This window comes from Mastigoproctus giganteus, chromosome 10 (assembly GCF_048544385.1).
Source record: "Mastigoproctus giganteus isolate SK-2022 chromosome 10, ASM4854438v1, whole genome shotgun sequence".
Classification (NCBI taxonomy): Eukaryota; Metazoa; Arthropoda; class Arachnida; order Uropygi; family Thelyphonidae; genus Mastigoproctus; species Mastigoproctus giganteus.
In genome coordinates this window covers 70,652,549-70,670,073 of record NC_143584.1, presented here as the reverse complement: position 1 = coordinate 70,670,073, position 17,525 = coordinate 70,652,549, and the positions used below count along the sequence as shown (strand labels likewise).

The 17,525-nt window shown below is 38.3% G+C and overlaps 1 protein-coding gene across 1 annotated transcript in view; it reads right to left on the bottom strand.

The window, feature by feature from the left end:
• The window catches only part of kis (chromodomain helicase DNA binding protein kismet), a 1,089,809-nt gene that overhangs the window by 251,068 nt on the left and 821,216 nt on the right, over positions 1 to 17,525 (bottom strand). Inside the window, 1 exon segment of the mRNA XM_090383876.1 lies at positions 5,549 to 6,168. Coding sequence (XP_090240002.1) covers positions 5,549 to 6,168 — 620 coding nt within the window.

The window sequence follows — 17,525 nt, the reverse complement described above, 5'->3', positions numbered from 1 at the left end:
TCGTCGTCCGCAAAATGGGTTCCACAGAGTGCATCCTTCAGGGGGCTGAAGAGGTGGTAGTCAAAAGATGCAAGATCCGGTCTAAGGGAGGGGTGAGGAAGAACAGTGCACCCCAGTTTTTCAATGGCCTCCATTATGTGCAGAGTGCTGTGGGTTCATATGTTGTATTGGAGAAGAACCTCATTAAGGTTTTTGTCTGGTCAAACTCTACGGATGCGGGCTTTCAACTTTTTCAACCCATCCGTTTGAGTTTACTGTGGTGCCACACTCCACGAAGTCCACAAACAAACCCACATCTTTGTCCCAAAGATTGTCACTATGACATTACTGACAGAAGGCTGTCTTTTGAATGACTTTCTTGTGTGGTGAATTTTGATGGTGCCATTCCATCGACTGTCTCTTCGTTTCAGGATCATAATGGTGGACCCAAGTTTTGACACCTGTGACTACATGTGAAAGAAAAACCTCTTCTTCACTCTTGTAGTTCCGGAGAAGTTTCATACAGTTGACTTTCCAGGCTTCTTTGTGCTCAAGTGTCAGCATTTTCGGAACCCCACCGGGAACAAACCTTCTTATAGCCTAGTGCATCACACAATTCACGTGTTGTGATACGGCAGTCCTCTTTGATCAGCACATTGATCCAGTATAGAGGGATCTTGCTGTCTGTTGTCATTGATGGCCACTGTAAATAATGTAGTAGTAGTAGTGGCATGTGATGCTAGAAAGCAAATGTATGAGCTTATGCAGCATCAGCCAAAAAAAAAAAAAAATCACACCATTCCCTCCAAATGCCTGTCCAGTTCCTCCTTAAATTTATTCAACCTATCAACTTCCACAACGACAGATGGAAGTTTGTTCCAGCAATTAACCACCCGCTGGCTAAAGGCAAATTTCCTCACATCTATTCTACATCTGTCCTTTCTTAATTTGAATTTATGCCCCCTTAGGTTCGTAATCTGAACAAGTGGAAGGATCCCATCAGAATTCAGCGTGCTGAACCCATTCAAGGCCTTATACACCTCAATCAGATCACCGCACAGGTGCCTAGTCTCCAGCCACTGCAATTTGCAGAACTTAAGCCTCTCTTGGTAAGAGGATCCCTTCACTCCCCTCACCAATCTTGTTGCCCTTCTCTGTACACGCTCAAGTAAATCTACATCCTTCCTAAAATGAGGCCTCCAAACCTGTATGCAGTACTCAAGGCGTGCCCTAACCATTGCCTTATACAGAGGGATAATCACCACCTTTTCCCTGCTAGCAAAATTCCTATATATCATTGACAAAACCCCATGACCTGCCCTGGCAGCCTGTCTGCATTGCTCAGAAAACTTCATATCTGCCTGCACAATTACACCCAGGTCTTTTTCATTTTCTACCACCTTAAGTGTAGTACCACTCAGTTGGTACGTTTTTCTGGGGTTACTTCTACCCATATGCAGTACTTTGCATTTGTCAAGGTTAAACTTCAGTTGCCACTTTTTAGCCCATCTGCCCAAATTATCTAGATCCTGTTGCAGTAGCACACTGCCATTACTGTCATTAAAAACCCTGCCAACCTTTGTATCATCTGCAAACTTCGACACTAAGCCTGATATAGGCTTAGTGTAAGGACTCCACTAATAACATTAGTCCAACAAGAGCAGCACCCATTGATTACCACCCCCTGTCTTCTCGCACTTAACCATCTTTTTATCCATTGTAGCAACTTACCCTTAATACCATTCTGCTCCAATTTGTACAATAGTCTTCCATGCGCAACAGTGTCAAAAGCTTTCCTGAAATACAAATATATGATATCAAAATTATTTTTTGCATCCAGTTCCTTTGTAACCACATCATAATATCCTATCAAATTTGTCAGACAAGACAAATTTGATAGAATATTATTATTTCCCTTAACAAACCCATGCTGTGTCTGAATTATTTCTGCAGTCTTATCTAGATGATCCTGCAATGCATCTTTAACCAGCGACTCCATTATTTTATCCAGAACAGAAGTTAAACTAAGTGGTCTGTAATTACTCGTGTCACCCTTCGATCCCCCTTTGTGAATTGGGGATACATTTGCACATCTCCAGTCAGTGGGAACCTCCCCTGAGTCCAAGATGCTCTCATAATTATGGCTAAGGGTTTGCTTACTTGCTTTGCCACCTCCTTTAATATAACTGGATAGATCCCATCCACCCCAGGTGCTTTTCTTACGTTTAACTTGAACAGTTTCTCTTCCACTTTGCTCTCAGTTATTACAAAATCATTAAGTATCCTGCTACAATTTGATATCCTTCTGCCATTTTCAAACCTTAATAATTCCTCACGTGTGAACGTAGATGCAAAATACTCATTCAGTTTGTTTGCTATCTGAGCAGAATCATCAACAATCAAACCACTGATGTCAAGTGGACCAATCAGATTCATCCCCTTCCTTTTAGAGTTTATATAAGTAAAGAAATCCTTGCTGTTTTTCTTAGAATCTTTTGCCAAGGATTTCTCGTAATCTGCCTTCGCCTGCCGAACCTCCTTTGTGACCTGATTACAGATTAACTTATATCTGCCATAGGCTTCTGAGTCGCTTGATAATTTATATGCATCCCATGCATTTTTCTTCTCTGTTACATTTGTTCATTTGACAACCACTTAGGCCTAATCCTTGAAAAATATTTCTTAATAGGTATGAAACTTTTAGTAGCATCCACGATTAATTCCTTGAATGCTTACCACTTAGAATTTACTGTTGGTAACATCGTCAGTTGATCCCACTGTACAGAATTTAAAAACTGTCGGAGACCACTATACTCGCCTTTACGGAAGCAAAAACCCTTTCCTTTACCCCTGATGGTAATTAAATCTTTAAGTAAATCCCATGTCAGTACACTGTGATCACTGCCACCTAGTGGTTCTTTTATCTGCAAATTCCTAATACATGAATGATCACTGCTGATAACCAGATCAAGAGTACTTTCTCTGGTTGCCTCTCGAACATGCTGCTGCAGAAAACAATCATCCAATAAATCCACAAAAGTCTGTCACTTTCCCCACTCTTAAAGTGTCTTACCCAACATCTAACTGTACTCAAATCTACAGTACTGTTACCATAAACATTTTTGAGATGCATAAGAATTTTGATAGGTATCACTTCTTCCTTGGTAAGAAATTCGATCACCACTTTTTGCTTAATATGTATTTCTGTAAGATCCACCATTTTGAACTATCTGTGTGTTGTACTCACGAGATGAATCACAGTGCCACTCAGTATGGTGAAACTAGAGACCTCTAGACTCATTGACACACAGAAAGATCTCTGGCACTGCACTTGAAAACAAAATAAGAGACATTGCTTTTGTACCGGTTCTCATATGCATCTTAGCTTAAAAATATACCATTTGTAGAATTTTTTTTTTTTTTTTTTGATGTATTCAGATATAACATTTATACATCTATGCAAGTGGGCATTCACATTTGCCTACATTCATTCTATTCTCACTTGTGACAGCCCTCTGAACAGGAACAATGGACCCCATTCCCAAGTTACAGCAAATGTGATGGGTCCGACAGGGGTGCGGGCCACTCTGATAACAAACAAAAGTCCCAGCCAACGTGCCTATGCATTGTGCAGCAGAAACACAACCAGTCATGGGTGCCACCAGAACAGAGAGGAGTGGGAGGTAAAACATGTTTAAAATTGGATTTAGTCTAATGGAGTTTGGTTTTGGTGGGCAGTCACTGGCATCCGGTCCAAAACAATGTTTTGGGTTAGGAATGTATAAGTTTTATCTGACAAATTAAGATACACTGTTTTAAAGGACGCGAAGGTATAGAGGGATTAAATGTTGGAAATAGAGCATCGTTTTTAGTATATATATGTACTTTACGTGTACAATTTTCCAGTCTCGCAATTCAGTTGCTCCTTAGTGCTCTTTAGAGTAAGTAGCATGAGGGGAATCATTAATGGATAATCCAAAGAACGTAATTTTTTTGGAGAAGTTCTGATTAACGTTCATCCAAACTTCAATTAGCAATTTGCCAGATCTCAGGTGATTGATTATTTTTGGAGGTCCTAGGAGGTTTTCTAGGTATTTTTAAATTTTAAAAGGCGAAGGAGGTGATTGATTATTTTTGGAGGTCCTAGGAGGTTTTCTAGGTATTTTTAAATTTTAAAAGGCGAAGGAGTACTCAGACTGTTCTTCAAGTCAAATGCAATACAAGATGCATTGGAGCTCTTGTGTTAAGTGCTGAAGGAGTTAGGGGGAGATTATTTTGCTCCTTTTGGCTCTGGAAAGAACCTTTCATCCCAGGTTTCCAGTCCTGCCATGGGGAGGCAGGAGCAGTGCCACCAGGTGACCAAGTGGCTGAGTTAGCCTGGTTGATACTATTAATAAGAAACAGGAAGGTAGGTTCCCCCTTCTGGAACTTTGCATATTTCTTGTAGTGCAAAAGAGCTATATAACTAAACAAGGAAAACTGTATTTAAAACCAAAAAGAATCAATTTGCTTTGCACACACTGTGGAGACTTCTGAATTGCATGGTACCTGGGGCCAGAATTAACTGAATTGTTGCTCAGACATTAAGTTACAGATAAATAACTTAATGAACATTACACACAAAACAATATCATCATCTTTATTACTGTAATGTGCTTCATCTGTTTTTGTATTTCTTTCTACACATCATGTTGTTTTTATGCTTATTTGTTTATAAATATCTGAATTACATTGTTTGTCACCACTTGAACTGAAAAATCAAATTTTCAAAAAGTATGCAAAGCAAATATTTTACCATTTTCAGATTTTAAAATATATGGAAAATATCTTGTGTGTCTGTCTTCTGTAATTTAAAAAAGTATTTCTTGAATATCATAATGAAGGACATCTTAATTTGCTCATACTACCAAAGTATGATGTTACAAAGAGTAATGCACAATAGTGCACCTAACGGCCAATTTTTTTCCTCCCTTTTTTTTTTTTGTTGCAAAAAAGATAGAGAAAAAACTATGTTACCACAGTGAAATGGAGGGGGAGGGATCAAATTGACTGAAAAAGTCTTTTTTCAGTCAATTTCAAACCTTATTTAGAATTGAATGTATATTTTCATATAATCATCATACTGTTTCTATGTTAATTTACATTTCAAGTTCATCTTGAAAAAATGTGCTGTTCTGGAATACATCCAATATTTCCTTGTGAACACAATATTATATTGTGTTCACAAGAAAACCATATTTGCCTAACATTACTTTTACAAGAATGCATTATTCACATTTGCTGAATGAAGGAGGAGTGTATTAGCTTTTGCTCTCATTAAATGAAATATTAGTTAAACCAAAGACTACCAAGGCTGTTTGGGGTGATGATATTGCATATAAGAAAAATTTCTGTCTTAAAAAAAAAAAAAGAAAAACCCTCTCACTGCACTGTAAAAAGTTTTTCCTAGTGTAGATTTTGTTTGGTAACATGCCAACACAACTAAAGGATAACCAAATCTTGTAATTATTAATGTTCTTAAGCTTTTCCAGAATTGAAGCAATTTAAGTTATTTTAAGCTCAAAATTACCTGAGAATCATCAAAATTAGATTGAAATATTTCTTCCTTGATTTTACTACTCATTCCAAATGGCAATATTATTCCTGAATGCAAGTCACCTTTATCATCATCGTATTCACTGTTGATTTTAATTGATTTTTCAATATCTAAAGTTATGTCATTTGTATTGCATTTTGGTGAACCATCAAGTTCTTTGCTTTTCATTGCTGGCACATTAGAGTCATCCATTTCATACTCACTACACTTTTCAAATAGTTTTTCATTTTTTATTTGTTCCTCAAGCTTTGTGTCTTCAGCTGTGTCAGACTCTGTATGTTTTTCTTCTTTGACTACATTATTCAATTCTTGTTTGGGTAATTCACTATATACTTCTGCAGATTCTTTCTGATCTAATGGCTCAGAAACACATGTAGGTGTACTTTTTAATACTGACTCCTCTGAATTTTCATTCTTAGAACAAAATTTATTTATTACTTTCTCTTCTATATCTGGTAACAGTTCAGAATCATCTTTAAATGACACAGGAAGTCTCAATTCAATTTTTGAATAATCGTTCTGTATTTCCTCCTTAGGAGAGGTATCATCTTTTTCTTCGATAGAAGCAACAGCAGTTAATGGACTCGAACAACCTGGAAATATTTAAATGGTTTCATTATTGCAAATATTATCATAAAATAAGAGTATAATCTAAATGTCAAATTATTACACTTGGCAGAATTCAACCTTTAGATTAGTTCTGTGCAACCCATGGAAAACAACAATTTACAAGTCAATCCATAGAGGCATGACTGATTAACAGGAGGGAGGCTGAGTTCAGTAATGCGATACTGTTTGTTAATAAAGAAAGCATATTTACAAACAAAGATATTCTTGAGCTCTACCCACATGCTAAATATGACATTAGCTGTTGTAAAACATGTATTGTTTTTTCTGGGTTGTCAGTTAATATTAATAATGTTCTGCAAGAAAACAAAGAAAAGAACAAAATTCTACAAGGAAATCAAACTTTTTCATAACAGGCCAAACTCACCAGTTATGAAAAAGTGGCATTTATTTGTATGCAACATATAAATATCTTCCAGTGGTTAGTTCTTAAACAAGAACAATTATTCACTTATCACAAGATTTATTATTTCAAGGGCATCACATTTCCTCCTCCAATAATTTCTCATTCATCAAGATATTTACAACATCCAGTGTAGTACTTGTGTGTTGGCATAGGTTGCACAGGCTTATTTAGAAAATAATTCAGATTTGAAAGGGCAGTTATAGTTGATATGCACATTGCTGCCATTTAGGAAAATTATGAAATAAAAATATTTTGTAAGCATAAAATATTTATATTTTGTAAATTTATAATTTATTCACGTAAAAAAATTATAAAATTAATTTTGTTTTTACAGCTTTTATATCTTCGTCGGCCATATCTCATCTCTGATTCGTGGGCTTTTACGCGCATGTGCAAAGACAAATAATCCCTATTTAAGTTCCATACTCACCCCTATTCGGTAATTTTTATTCCTGTGATCAAGACATACGGTCGAAAAGTGTTGTCAGCTTCAGGAAAGAAAATCGTTTTGCAATTTTTTTCGTTAAAATTCTTTTAATTAATTTTATTATTTTTAATTGTGTTAAATTGATTTTTAATTATTTTTTAAACTATCTGTTACTCTAATGTAAGTTTTTCGATTTTTTCGTTTTAATTTCTGGAGAGTATCATACGGAAGTGTTCTACGTACTATATTGAGAAATATTATTTTACAAATATTGATATTAATGTGGAACATATTGAGCATTACAGCTCTGGTTCATACTATACTATAGTTAAGTTAAAAGGATGTTAAATCTTGTGCATTTAACTGGTTGGTTGGATCTATTGGATTTTTTTGGCACAGGAACTATGCAGGTCATAATGAAACTGCTCATTTGGGGTGATGTAATTCCAGAAATTGTTTAGTAAAGAGTTTAAGCTTTTCCCATTATCCTGATTTATGCTCAACTGGATTACTGGTTGAATGTTTTTACTTCTGTAGATGATGTGATATAAATTAGTTGCAACATACCTAATTACAACATCTGTTAAATCACGTCTATCACTGAAGAGGTCTTTATAGTAATCTCATGATGTGCTCTGTAGATGGTTTTAAAGGCTTGTTTGCACTCGTTTGCACATATGAGACAATTGACTTATATACATGAACAGACTGGAGAGTGTGTTGAAATCTCAAATAATTTGTAAATATGGTATTTTAAAATTACAGAAAAAAAAAAAAAAAACCCACCCTGTAGGAGCATATGCTATAGTTGGAAAAAAAAAAAAAAACTCAGAAGTCTTCTCAAATATCTTTTTTATTAACCCTATAAAAAAGTAATAAAAAATCTGGGGAAAATTATTTTGTATTTTATGTACAAAAAGGAATTTACATTCATACTTCTGTCATAAAAACATAACTATGTAAAACAAGCTTTAAAAAATACAAAACATGTACCACTGGTGACAAGAATACCATCTTTATGAGTAATCACAATGGCAGAGTACAAACTAGAGGTGTCTGTTACTGGGTCTGCCAATGTATCTGCTAAGTGACTTTCAGGTTCCACAACAACTTCCTTGTTATATACTATGCTGTTTTTTAAAACTGACTTTATGGGAGACATTACAAATATGTTTACTTTTGCTGCATCAACTGATATGATTTTAATTTATAGTGAGGTTCATAAAAATTCCAGACCTTCTGTCTGAAGTTGCACTAAAAATTTTTAAACAAGACCTATCAAATTATAAAAGATTTCATACTGTAGAAATAAACTTCTGGAAAATGCTGAACAAATACTTTGTACTGTACAAGTATCTCCTGCCATGTGTACCAGAAGATTATCAGGCCACATAAATGTTTCATATCCAAAGATACCAAAGACATTACAAGAATAGCAATTGTATCAATTTTGCAGTTTTGTACAAGAATTAGCAGAGGCATATCATGCAAGCATCAGCAAAAATAAAAAAAAAAACAAAACTTCCCATTTCACCGATTCATTCACTCCAAACATTTGACCATTTCTTTCTTGAATTTAAGTTCTCAACTAGCCAAAAACAGCAGATGAAAGTTTGTTCCAATAATCAACCACAAAGGAAAAGGCAAATTTCTGCATATCTATTCTACAACTGTCTTTCCTCAATTTAAATTTACGCCCCCTCAAGTATGTAATCTGAGCAAGAGGAAAAATCTCATCAGCACTGAATTTGCTCAAACCACTCAAGGCCTTATACACCTCAATCAGATCACCTCACAGGTGCCTAGTCTCCAGACCATGCAACTTGCAGCACTTTCTTGGTAAGAGCAACCCTTTGTTCCCCCTCACCAATCTCGTTGCCTTTCTCTGTACTCGTTCCAGCAAATCTACATCCTTCCAAAAATGAGGCCTCCAGACCTGTATACAGTACTCAAGGTGTGGCCTGACCACTGCCTTATACAAAGTGATAATCACCTCCTTATCCCTGCTAGCAAAATTCCGGTATATCATTGTCCCATGAGCTGCTCTCTCAGCCTGCCTGCACTGCTCAGAAAACTTCACATCTGAATGCACAATTACCCCCAGGTCTTTTTCATTCTCCCCTACCCCGAGTGTATTACCATACCAACTGCAATCCATATGCAGTACTTTGCACTTGTCAATGTTAAACTTCAGTTACCAACTCTCAGCCCATCTGCTCAACTTTTATAGATCCTGTTGCAGTATTGTACTGTCATTAACAACTGTGCCAACCTTCACATCCTGCTGCAAACTACATTGATCACCACTCTTGTCTTTTAGCACTCAAACATCCCTTTATCCATAGCAGTAACTTGCCCATTAATGACACACCAGTCCAACTTGTATAGTACTCTTCCATGTGCAATGGTATCAAAAGCTTTCTTGATCTAGACAAGACTGCAGTTATAGTTCAAACACAGCATGGGCTAGTTAAGGGAAATTCTTGTTTGATCAATTTGATTGGATACTATGATGTGGTCTCAAAGGAATTGGATGCAAAACTAAGTCTGTAATTACTCCTGTCATCCTTTGATCCCTCTGTGAGTTGGGGATTGGGAATACATTTGCACATCTCCAGTCTGTGGGACCTCCTTTGAGTCTAAGGATACTCTCATAATTTTGCTGCCTTTAATATAACTTTATAGATCCCATCCACCTCAACTGTCTTTCTTATGTTTAACTTCAACAGTCACTCCTCCACTTTGCTCTCAGTTATTAAAAAATCATTTATCTCCCAATTAGAGATTGATAAACTTCTGATCCCCTTCCCTAAAGAATTCCTCATGTTCATATGTAGAGGCAAAATACTCATTCAGTTTGTCAGCTACCCGAGCACGATCATGAACCATCGATATCAAGTGGACCAATCTGCTCCATCCCCTCCTTCTAGAGTTTACATAAGCACAGAAGTCTTTGATGTTTTTCTTTGTGTCCTTTGCCAAAGATTTCTCGTAATCTGCCTTCGCTTGCCTAATCTCCTTTGTGATTTGATTACAGACTAGCTTATATATATACATCCATTTAGGCCTAAACCCTGAACAGTATTTCTTAGATGGTATGATGATCCTAGTAGCTTCCAAGATTAATTCCTTGAATGCTTTCCATTTAGAATTTACTGTTGGTAACATCATCAATTGGTGCCACTGCATAGAACTTAAGAATTGTTTGAGACCACCACAGTGACCTTTATGAAAATAAAAACCCTTCCCTTTACCTCTGATGGTAGTTGCATTCTTCAGTAAATCCTACATCGGCAATCACTACCACGTAGAGGTTCCTTTATCTACATTCTTAATGTGTGAATAATCACAGATGATCAAGATGGTTGGTTGGTTGGTTGGTTTAGTTTTATTGGCGCATCAGCAACTAAGGCTATAATGCGCCAAAACCTTGTCATGAAAATGGTAAAAATCTTTCAGTGACCTAACGAATTAGGTCACTAAGTCAGGGTATAAAAGCCACGTATAAATTGTAAAAGACGAATATCATCATTCTTCTCTTTCTTGGTGATTTCCCTCTCTCTCTCTGGGTCCTAGGGTAAATTAATTTTTTTTGGCTGGTGCAGTATAAGCCTCAGGCTTCCTTGCACCATATGGCTATTAATAATAATAATAATATCAGTAAACAAAGTAAAAATAATAAGATTTTTTAAATATGATTAAAAAGGTTTACTGATTTCAGGAAACTAAAAATAGCAGACACGTGGTCATTGTCGGATAAAATCTGACTGAGTGTATAAGGCTCAGTCAGATGGTTAAAAGCGATAAAATGAGCATTACTAAAACTGGAACAGTCACATAAAATATGTTTAACGGATAAAATGGTGTCGCATTGCTCGCACATAGGAGGATCATCCGCCCTCAGCAGAAACGAATGTGTCAGATGACTGTGTCCTATGCGGAGTCGGGCAAGAACAACTTCCTCGCTCCGATTCCTGCGTAGACTGGACTGCCATGTTTGTATTAGAGGCTTTATTTGGTATAATTTATTTGTTCTCTCTCTATGCCATAGTTCTTGCCATTGGGAATATATCTTTTGGTGTATTATTTGCCTGTAGTCTGTATAGGGGACTGACAGGCAACGATTGTTAGTGGGAGCTGCTGATTTGGCTGCAGTGTCAGCCAAATCATTTCCCTTTATCCCAATATGGCTAGGAATCCAGCAGAAGCGGATATCAAATTTATATTTATGAAGAGAATATATATTCTGCTGAACCCGAGAGAGAACTGGATGACAGTTGCGTCTCAAAGATAATAAAGCCTGTAATACACTCAAACAATCAGAATATATTATTGACCTTTGGCATTGAGAAGTTCGAATGTGATCCAAGGCTAACTCTATAGTATGCAGCTCTGTAGTGTATATGCTGGATTCAGGAAGAATCTGCTGAGATATTATAGTGTCCCGAAAGACAGCAGCAGATCCTACGCACGATTCAGAATACTCAGCTCGGTGTGCGGAAAAGAGCTGATGGTAGACAGATGACGAAGTCTCAGATTTTTCCCATTTCTTAAGGGAGAAGTCGCACAATGGAGTATGAGCATGCCAGGGTGGAAGAGTCTCTTTTGGTGTTTGTGCAACCTTGTCTACCATGATGTTAAACTCTCTTAGTAGCTCTTGGACACGAATACCAAAAGGTCGGTTGGCAGTCTGACGGGTATTGTACAAGTTTTCCCAACGTGGCTCAAAGACAGATGTCCACATAGGATGGTCTGGCAGGGATTTCTACTTTAAAGCATAGCTTACGTCGAAGGGATAACGGTGGTTCGTTTGCTTCAAAGTATAAGCTCTGGACAGGAGATGTTCGAAATGCTCCAGTAGCAATACGTAGGGTCTGATGATGGACAGGGTCCAACCATCGAAGGGCACTGTCTCTGGCTGAGGAATATACCTGGGACCCATAATCTAGTTTGGATCGCACAAGTGCACGGTAAAGCCGAAGAAGGATACATCGGTCTGCTCCCCATGATGTACAGGAGAGCGAGCGGAGAATATTAAGCCCACGTGTGCACTTTGTGCGGAGTTGACGAATATGATCCAAAAAGGTCAGTTTTTTATCGAATATGAGTCCCAAGAATTTTGTGTTCGCTGCTACTGGAATAGCATTTTGTCCGAGCCTTAATTCAGGTTCAGGATGAAGATTACACTTGCGACAAAAGTGTACGCAAACGCTATTCTCCGGCGAGAACCTGAAGCCATTAGCAAGTGCCCAGGAATTCAGACTATCAATGGCTTTCTACAGTTGTCTTTCAATAACCCTCATGTTGCACGACTGACAAAAAATGCTAAAGTCATCAACATAGAGGGCACTGTTTACAGTTGGAGGAAGTTGTTCTGTGATTGAATTTATTTTGATGGCAAAAAAGCGTGACACTTAATACTGATCCTTGTGGTACTCCCTCCTCTTGGCTAAAGGAGCGAGAGAGTGAGGATCCCACACGAACTTGGAACGATCGTTTGGCTAAAAAGTTTTGAATAAAAAAAGGGAGATGCCCTCTAAGGCCTAGGCTATATAAATCTTTTAAAATGCCAAATCTCCAAGTTGTGTCGTACGCTTTTTCCATGTCAAAGAACACCGACACCAAGTGTTCGCGTTTTAGGAAAGCATCCCGGATGGATGCTTCCAATCTAATAAGATGGTCCAAAGTGGACAGGTTCCTTCGGAAGCCGCACTGGATGTTGGAGAGGTCATTTGACTCGAGATACCATATTAAGCGAGAATTAACCATTCTCTCCAGGATTTTGCACAGACAGCTAGTCAGAGCAATAGGATGATAGTTGGTGGTGACGTTTGGATCCTTTCCTGGCTTAGGGAAGGCAAGAACGATTGCCTTTCGCCAGGAGTCCGGAAACTGCCCTTCAGTAAAGATTCTGTTATACAGAAGGAGCAGACAATCCATAGATTTTGGTGATAGATGTTTAATCATTTCATAAGGAATGCCATCTGGCCCAACGGCACTTGCTTTGGAAAGAGCGAGGGCTCTTTCCAGTTCCTGAATAGTGAAATCCCCGTTGTAGGGATAAGTGCTTTTAGATTTAAAGCTAAGTGCCTGTTTTTCGATTTTATATTTCAGGACCAGGAACTCTGGGGAATACGAAGATGTTGCAGAGATGTTAGAGAATGTTTCCCCAAGAGAATTAGCTATTGCAGTTGGATCTGCAATAGCGCATCCATTATAATCTAGGATTGAAGAAGGGTGGGATGTATATTTTTCCTTCATTTTCCGGATTTTATCCCAGACTACCTTAGAGTTGGTAGACTGGTTAATAGATGATGTAAAACGGATCCACGATTCCTTTTGACTCTGACGACGGATGTAGCGTGCTTTGGCTCGTGCACGTTTAAAGGCTATAAGGTTGGTCGTGGTAGGATATCGGCGGAATATCCCCCACGCTTTGTTTTGAGCCTTTTTTGCTGCTGTGCATTGTGAATTCCACCAAGGTTTAGGAAATGGTGGAAACCGGGCAGATGTTTTTGGAACAGCATTCGCAGCTGCTTGGACAATATTTTCTGTGATGTACTTAACTGCATCATTGATAGGCTCTTGACTGACTGTGCTAAGGTCAAAATTTGCCTGATGTTGGAAGGCAGTCCAGTCAGCCTGATCTATCTTCCACCGTGGTAACCTAAAAGGAAGACATGGTCTCCCACTGGGTAACAAGGTTATCACGGGGAAGTGATCGCTTCCGTATGGATTCTCCTCCACTTCCCAAGTGAGTGAAGGGAGTAGAGAAGGGGAGCAGATAGAGAGATCAATGGCAGAAAAAGTACGGGTAGGCATGTGGAAGAAGGTGTTTGTTTCAATATTTAGAAGGGAAAGGTCATTTTCATTTAGCATACGCTTTATGACTCTTCCCCTTCCGTTGATGTTAGCACTACCCCACAGGGTGTTATGTCCATTCATATCCCCGAGAAGTAAGAAAGGGGGAGGCAACTGCGTTAGAGATCATCAAGGTCTGCCTGGGTGATGTCAGTCCCAGGTGGCAAATAAATCGAGCACACAGTTATTAAAAATCCCACTGAAAGGCGAATTGCAACAGCCTCTATGCTCGTTGTAATTAGCAAGGGCTGCACTGGGGTCTGGTTACCCACAAGGATAGCCACCCCCCCCATGTACAGAGCCATCCGCAATTCTATCCTTTCGAAAAAATGTGATGTTGTGCATGGTGGGATCATCATTTGCCTTTAGATATGTCTCCTGCAAGCAAAAGCAAACTGGCTCGTGCTTTTGCAGGAGGGCCTTGATGTCATCAATATTTCGCCGGAATCCACGACAATTCCATTGTAGGAATTTAGCCATTATTTTGGCTTGGTGGGTCCATCAGGCGGCTTCCGAGGTGCTGAGGGCTTACTTTTATCAGTCTTGGATTTATCTTTTTTGGGGAAGAATGGATGCTGTCCCATGTCCATTTCTTCCTCCGCAAAGAGTTCCAAGACTGAATCTTCGGGTACCTCCTTCTGCTCGACATCCATGTTTTCTTGAGTTCTAGAGGGTACTTCCCCTTTTTTATTCTTATCTTTCATAGTTACCTTTGTTGCCTGTGGAGCATTAGGAGGTACCGATATAGGAGTGGCAGCTGATTGGTCCTTCTGTGCAGGTTTTTGTGAACTTAAGAGATAACGCACAATGGGAGTGAAAGACTCCTTTGGAGGAATGGTCATGTCCGTCTGAGTTCCGACGGAACATCTCCCTGCTACCTTCTGGGCGTAGGTAGGTTTGTTAATATTCAGGGGTTTGACCGATTTCCTCGCCTCCTGGTATGATATATTTAGCTCTGCCTTCAGCCGTTGAATTTCCTTTTCTTCTTTCCACCTCTGGCATGCTCGTGAATAGGCCGGGTGTTCGCCTTCACAGTTAATACAGGTTGGTTTTGCGGCTGAACATGCTGTTGTTTCGTGGTCCTTTGCACCGCATCGAGCGCATGCAAGGACTCCACGGCGGGCCATTTGAGAATGTCCATACTTCTGGCATTTAAAACACCGTAAAGGGTTCGGAACGTATGGACGCACTGAACAGTTGATGTATCCAGCTTTGATCTCGTCAGGAGGTTTAGGAGAGTTAAAAGTCAGGATAACACTCCTGGTTTTAACAATTTTTCCATCCCTTCGCGCAGTAAATCTCTTGACGGCAATAACTCCCTGGGGTTTTAATTCGGAGCAGATTTCCTCCTCGGTTACGTCGAGAAGGTCCCACTCCGAAATGACACCTCTCGATGAATTGAGTGTTCTGTGTGGTGTCACTGTTATGGGTATTCCTCCGATTGATGTTACTCGGAGGAGATGTTCTGATTGCCTGTCAGTTTTGGTTTCAATTAAGAGGTCTCCAGAACGGAGCCTCTTAACTGATTTGGGTGACCCTGCTAACCCATCTAACCCTTTCTGTATGAAAAAGGGCGACATTTTGCCAATCGGTTTTTCAGTGGTGGAATGCATTATTTGAAATCTTGGGACAGGCCCTGATGATGATGTTTCAGTTCGCTGCCTCTTTGTCGCAATAATATTATCTGCCTCTCCGTCTATGTTTTCAGATAGGGACCGGGTTGGGGCCCCTGAAGATGATCAAGAGTATTACTCCTTGTTGCCTTTTGAACTTGCTATTGTAATATACATCCAATAAATCCACAAAAGTTTTGCTAGTGTGCTAGTGACCAACCCACAATTTCCAGTCAATATCTAGGAAGTAAAAATTGCCCCTTATAAAATTTTCTGATTTACCGGTTCACTTATCAGCTGGAGACATTCATTCTGGCAACGATGCTCAAAAGTTAAAAAATGCTGATGTTATGCCTATCTTTTATCTCCGCTCTTTTTGTAATTTTGTAATTTCATAATTTAGAAATTCTTGTAATTTTTCCCGTGCACGAGATTAAAAAACTGAATAAATAATTCTATTTTCATGTTCGTTTTACATTTCTTTTTTGCTTCAATCAAATTCAGCATGCATAGCTGCGAGTGCTACATAAGCAATTAGGGAAATTCTGACTTACGTAGAGTTACGCAAAACACAACCCTTATGTTCAGGAGTGGCCGTAATTGTAATTATAAAGTAGAGATCAGGTGTCAGAAAAATTGGTTTCGATTTCTCATTTACTGCTTTAAACTTTTATTGAAATGCCGCTAAGGCAGCCAATTCAGAAAATACAGAAACTTGGATATTTTCATTCCAGTTAAGCAGATAATGGAGGAAATTACCTTTTAATTGATTTATTTTTCCCAGATCATTCTCTTGTCAGTGTTATAAGATTTAGAAGTGGATGGGTGTTTTGAGAGAGTTTCATGGTTTGTTTATTTATTTTTTTGCACTGCTGAAATCTTTATTCCATCATCATTTGTATCTCAATGTATTCTTAAGTACAGCAGAGCACCAGTTATCCAGAATAATTGATGTCAGACCTCTTCCGGATAGCCAAATTTTCCAGATAATTGAACGTAATGTAAGGTAGGGTTAAATAAATTTAACCCTACCTTACGATTAAATTAAATAATTAAGATTAATTAAATAAAAAATATATAAACAAATCTCGGGAAAACAGAAACATCCATCCAGGCATTTTTATGATCTTTATACAAAACAGGAAATTTAGAAAGATTTTTAAATGCTCCCAGTTTTTTCAACTTACTGATAACGAGCCCGGACAATCTGTGCATCCCAGTAGCATTTGCACACATAGCAATTGTAACTCGCTTTTTTCATCTTAAAACCTGGTGCAGGCATTTCTCATTTAGTGGCTAGGGTTTTTCTCGGTAATGGTTTCCATAATAAGCCTGTCTCATCAACATTATAAACTTTCTTTCTCTTAATTTGCTATACGCCCACAGCCGATTTTTCTGCAGAAAGTTCCTTGCCTCGAATATCTAGTTTCCGTATGCCGTGTCTTGGTTTAAAGCTTTTCAGCCAATCTGTGCTTGCCTTAAAATCTTCATTACCCATTAAATTTTGATGAAAATCTAATGCTTTTTCACACAACATTGGTCCAGACATTGGGCTCTCCTAAACTTCACTTCAGAAGAAACCACAAATAAAGTGCACTATCTAAAGCAGAGGTTTACAAACTTTCTCGGTTCATGGTGCCCTTAGTGTCCCAGTAATTTTTTCACGGCACCCCTAGACCAAAAGAAATACCTAACACAGTGGTTTGCCACCTTTTAATATATACCTATATAATAATTTTATTCTTTATATAGAGGTACTAAATAAAGATCAATTATAGATCACCGCAAAATTAAAATGATACGGTACAATGGATGCCGTACACCTTTTTATAATGAAATAAATATACAAATTTAAAAAAATAATAATAACTTCAAGTAACTTAAACCCAAATTAAATGGCACCCCAAGAATGTTGTTGTGGCACCCCGGTTGAAAACCATTGCTCTAAAGCAACATTTTCAGGTTTTGACATAGTCTTTTTCCTGTTAGATTCTCCTTCACTATCCACAATCGACA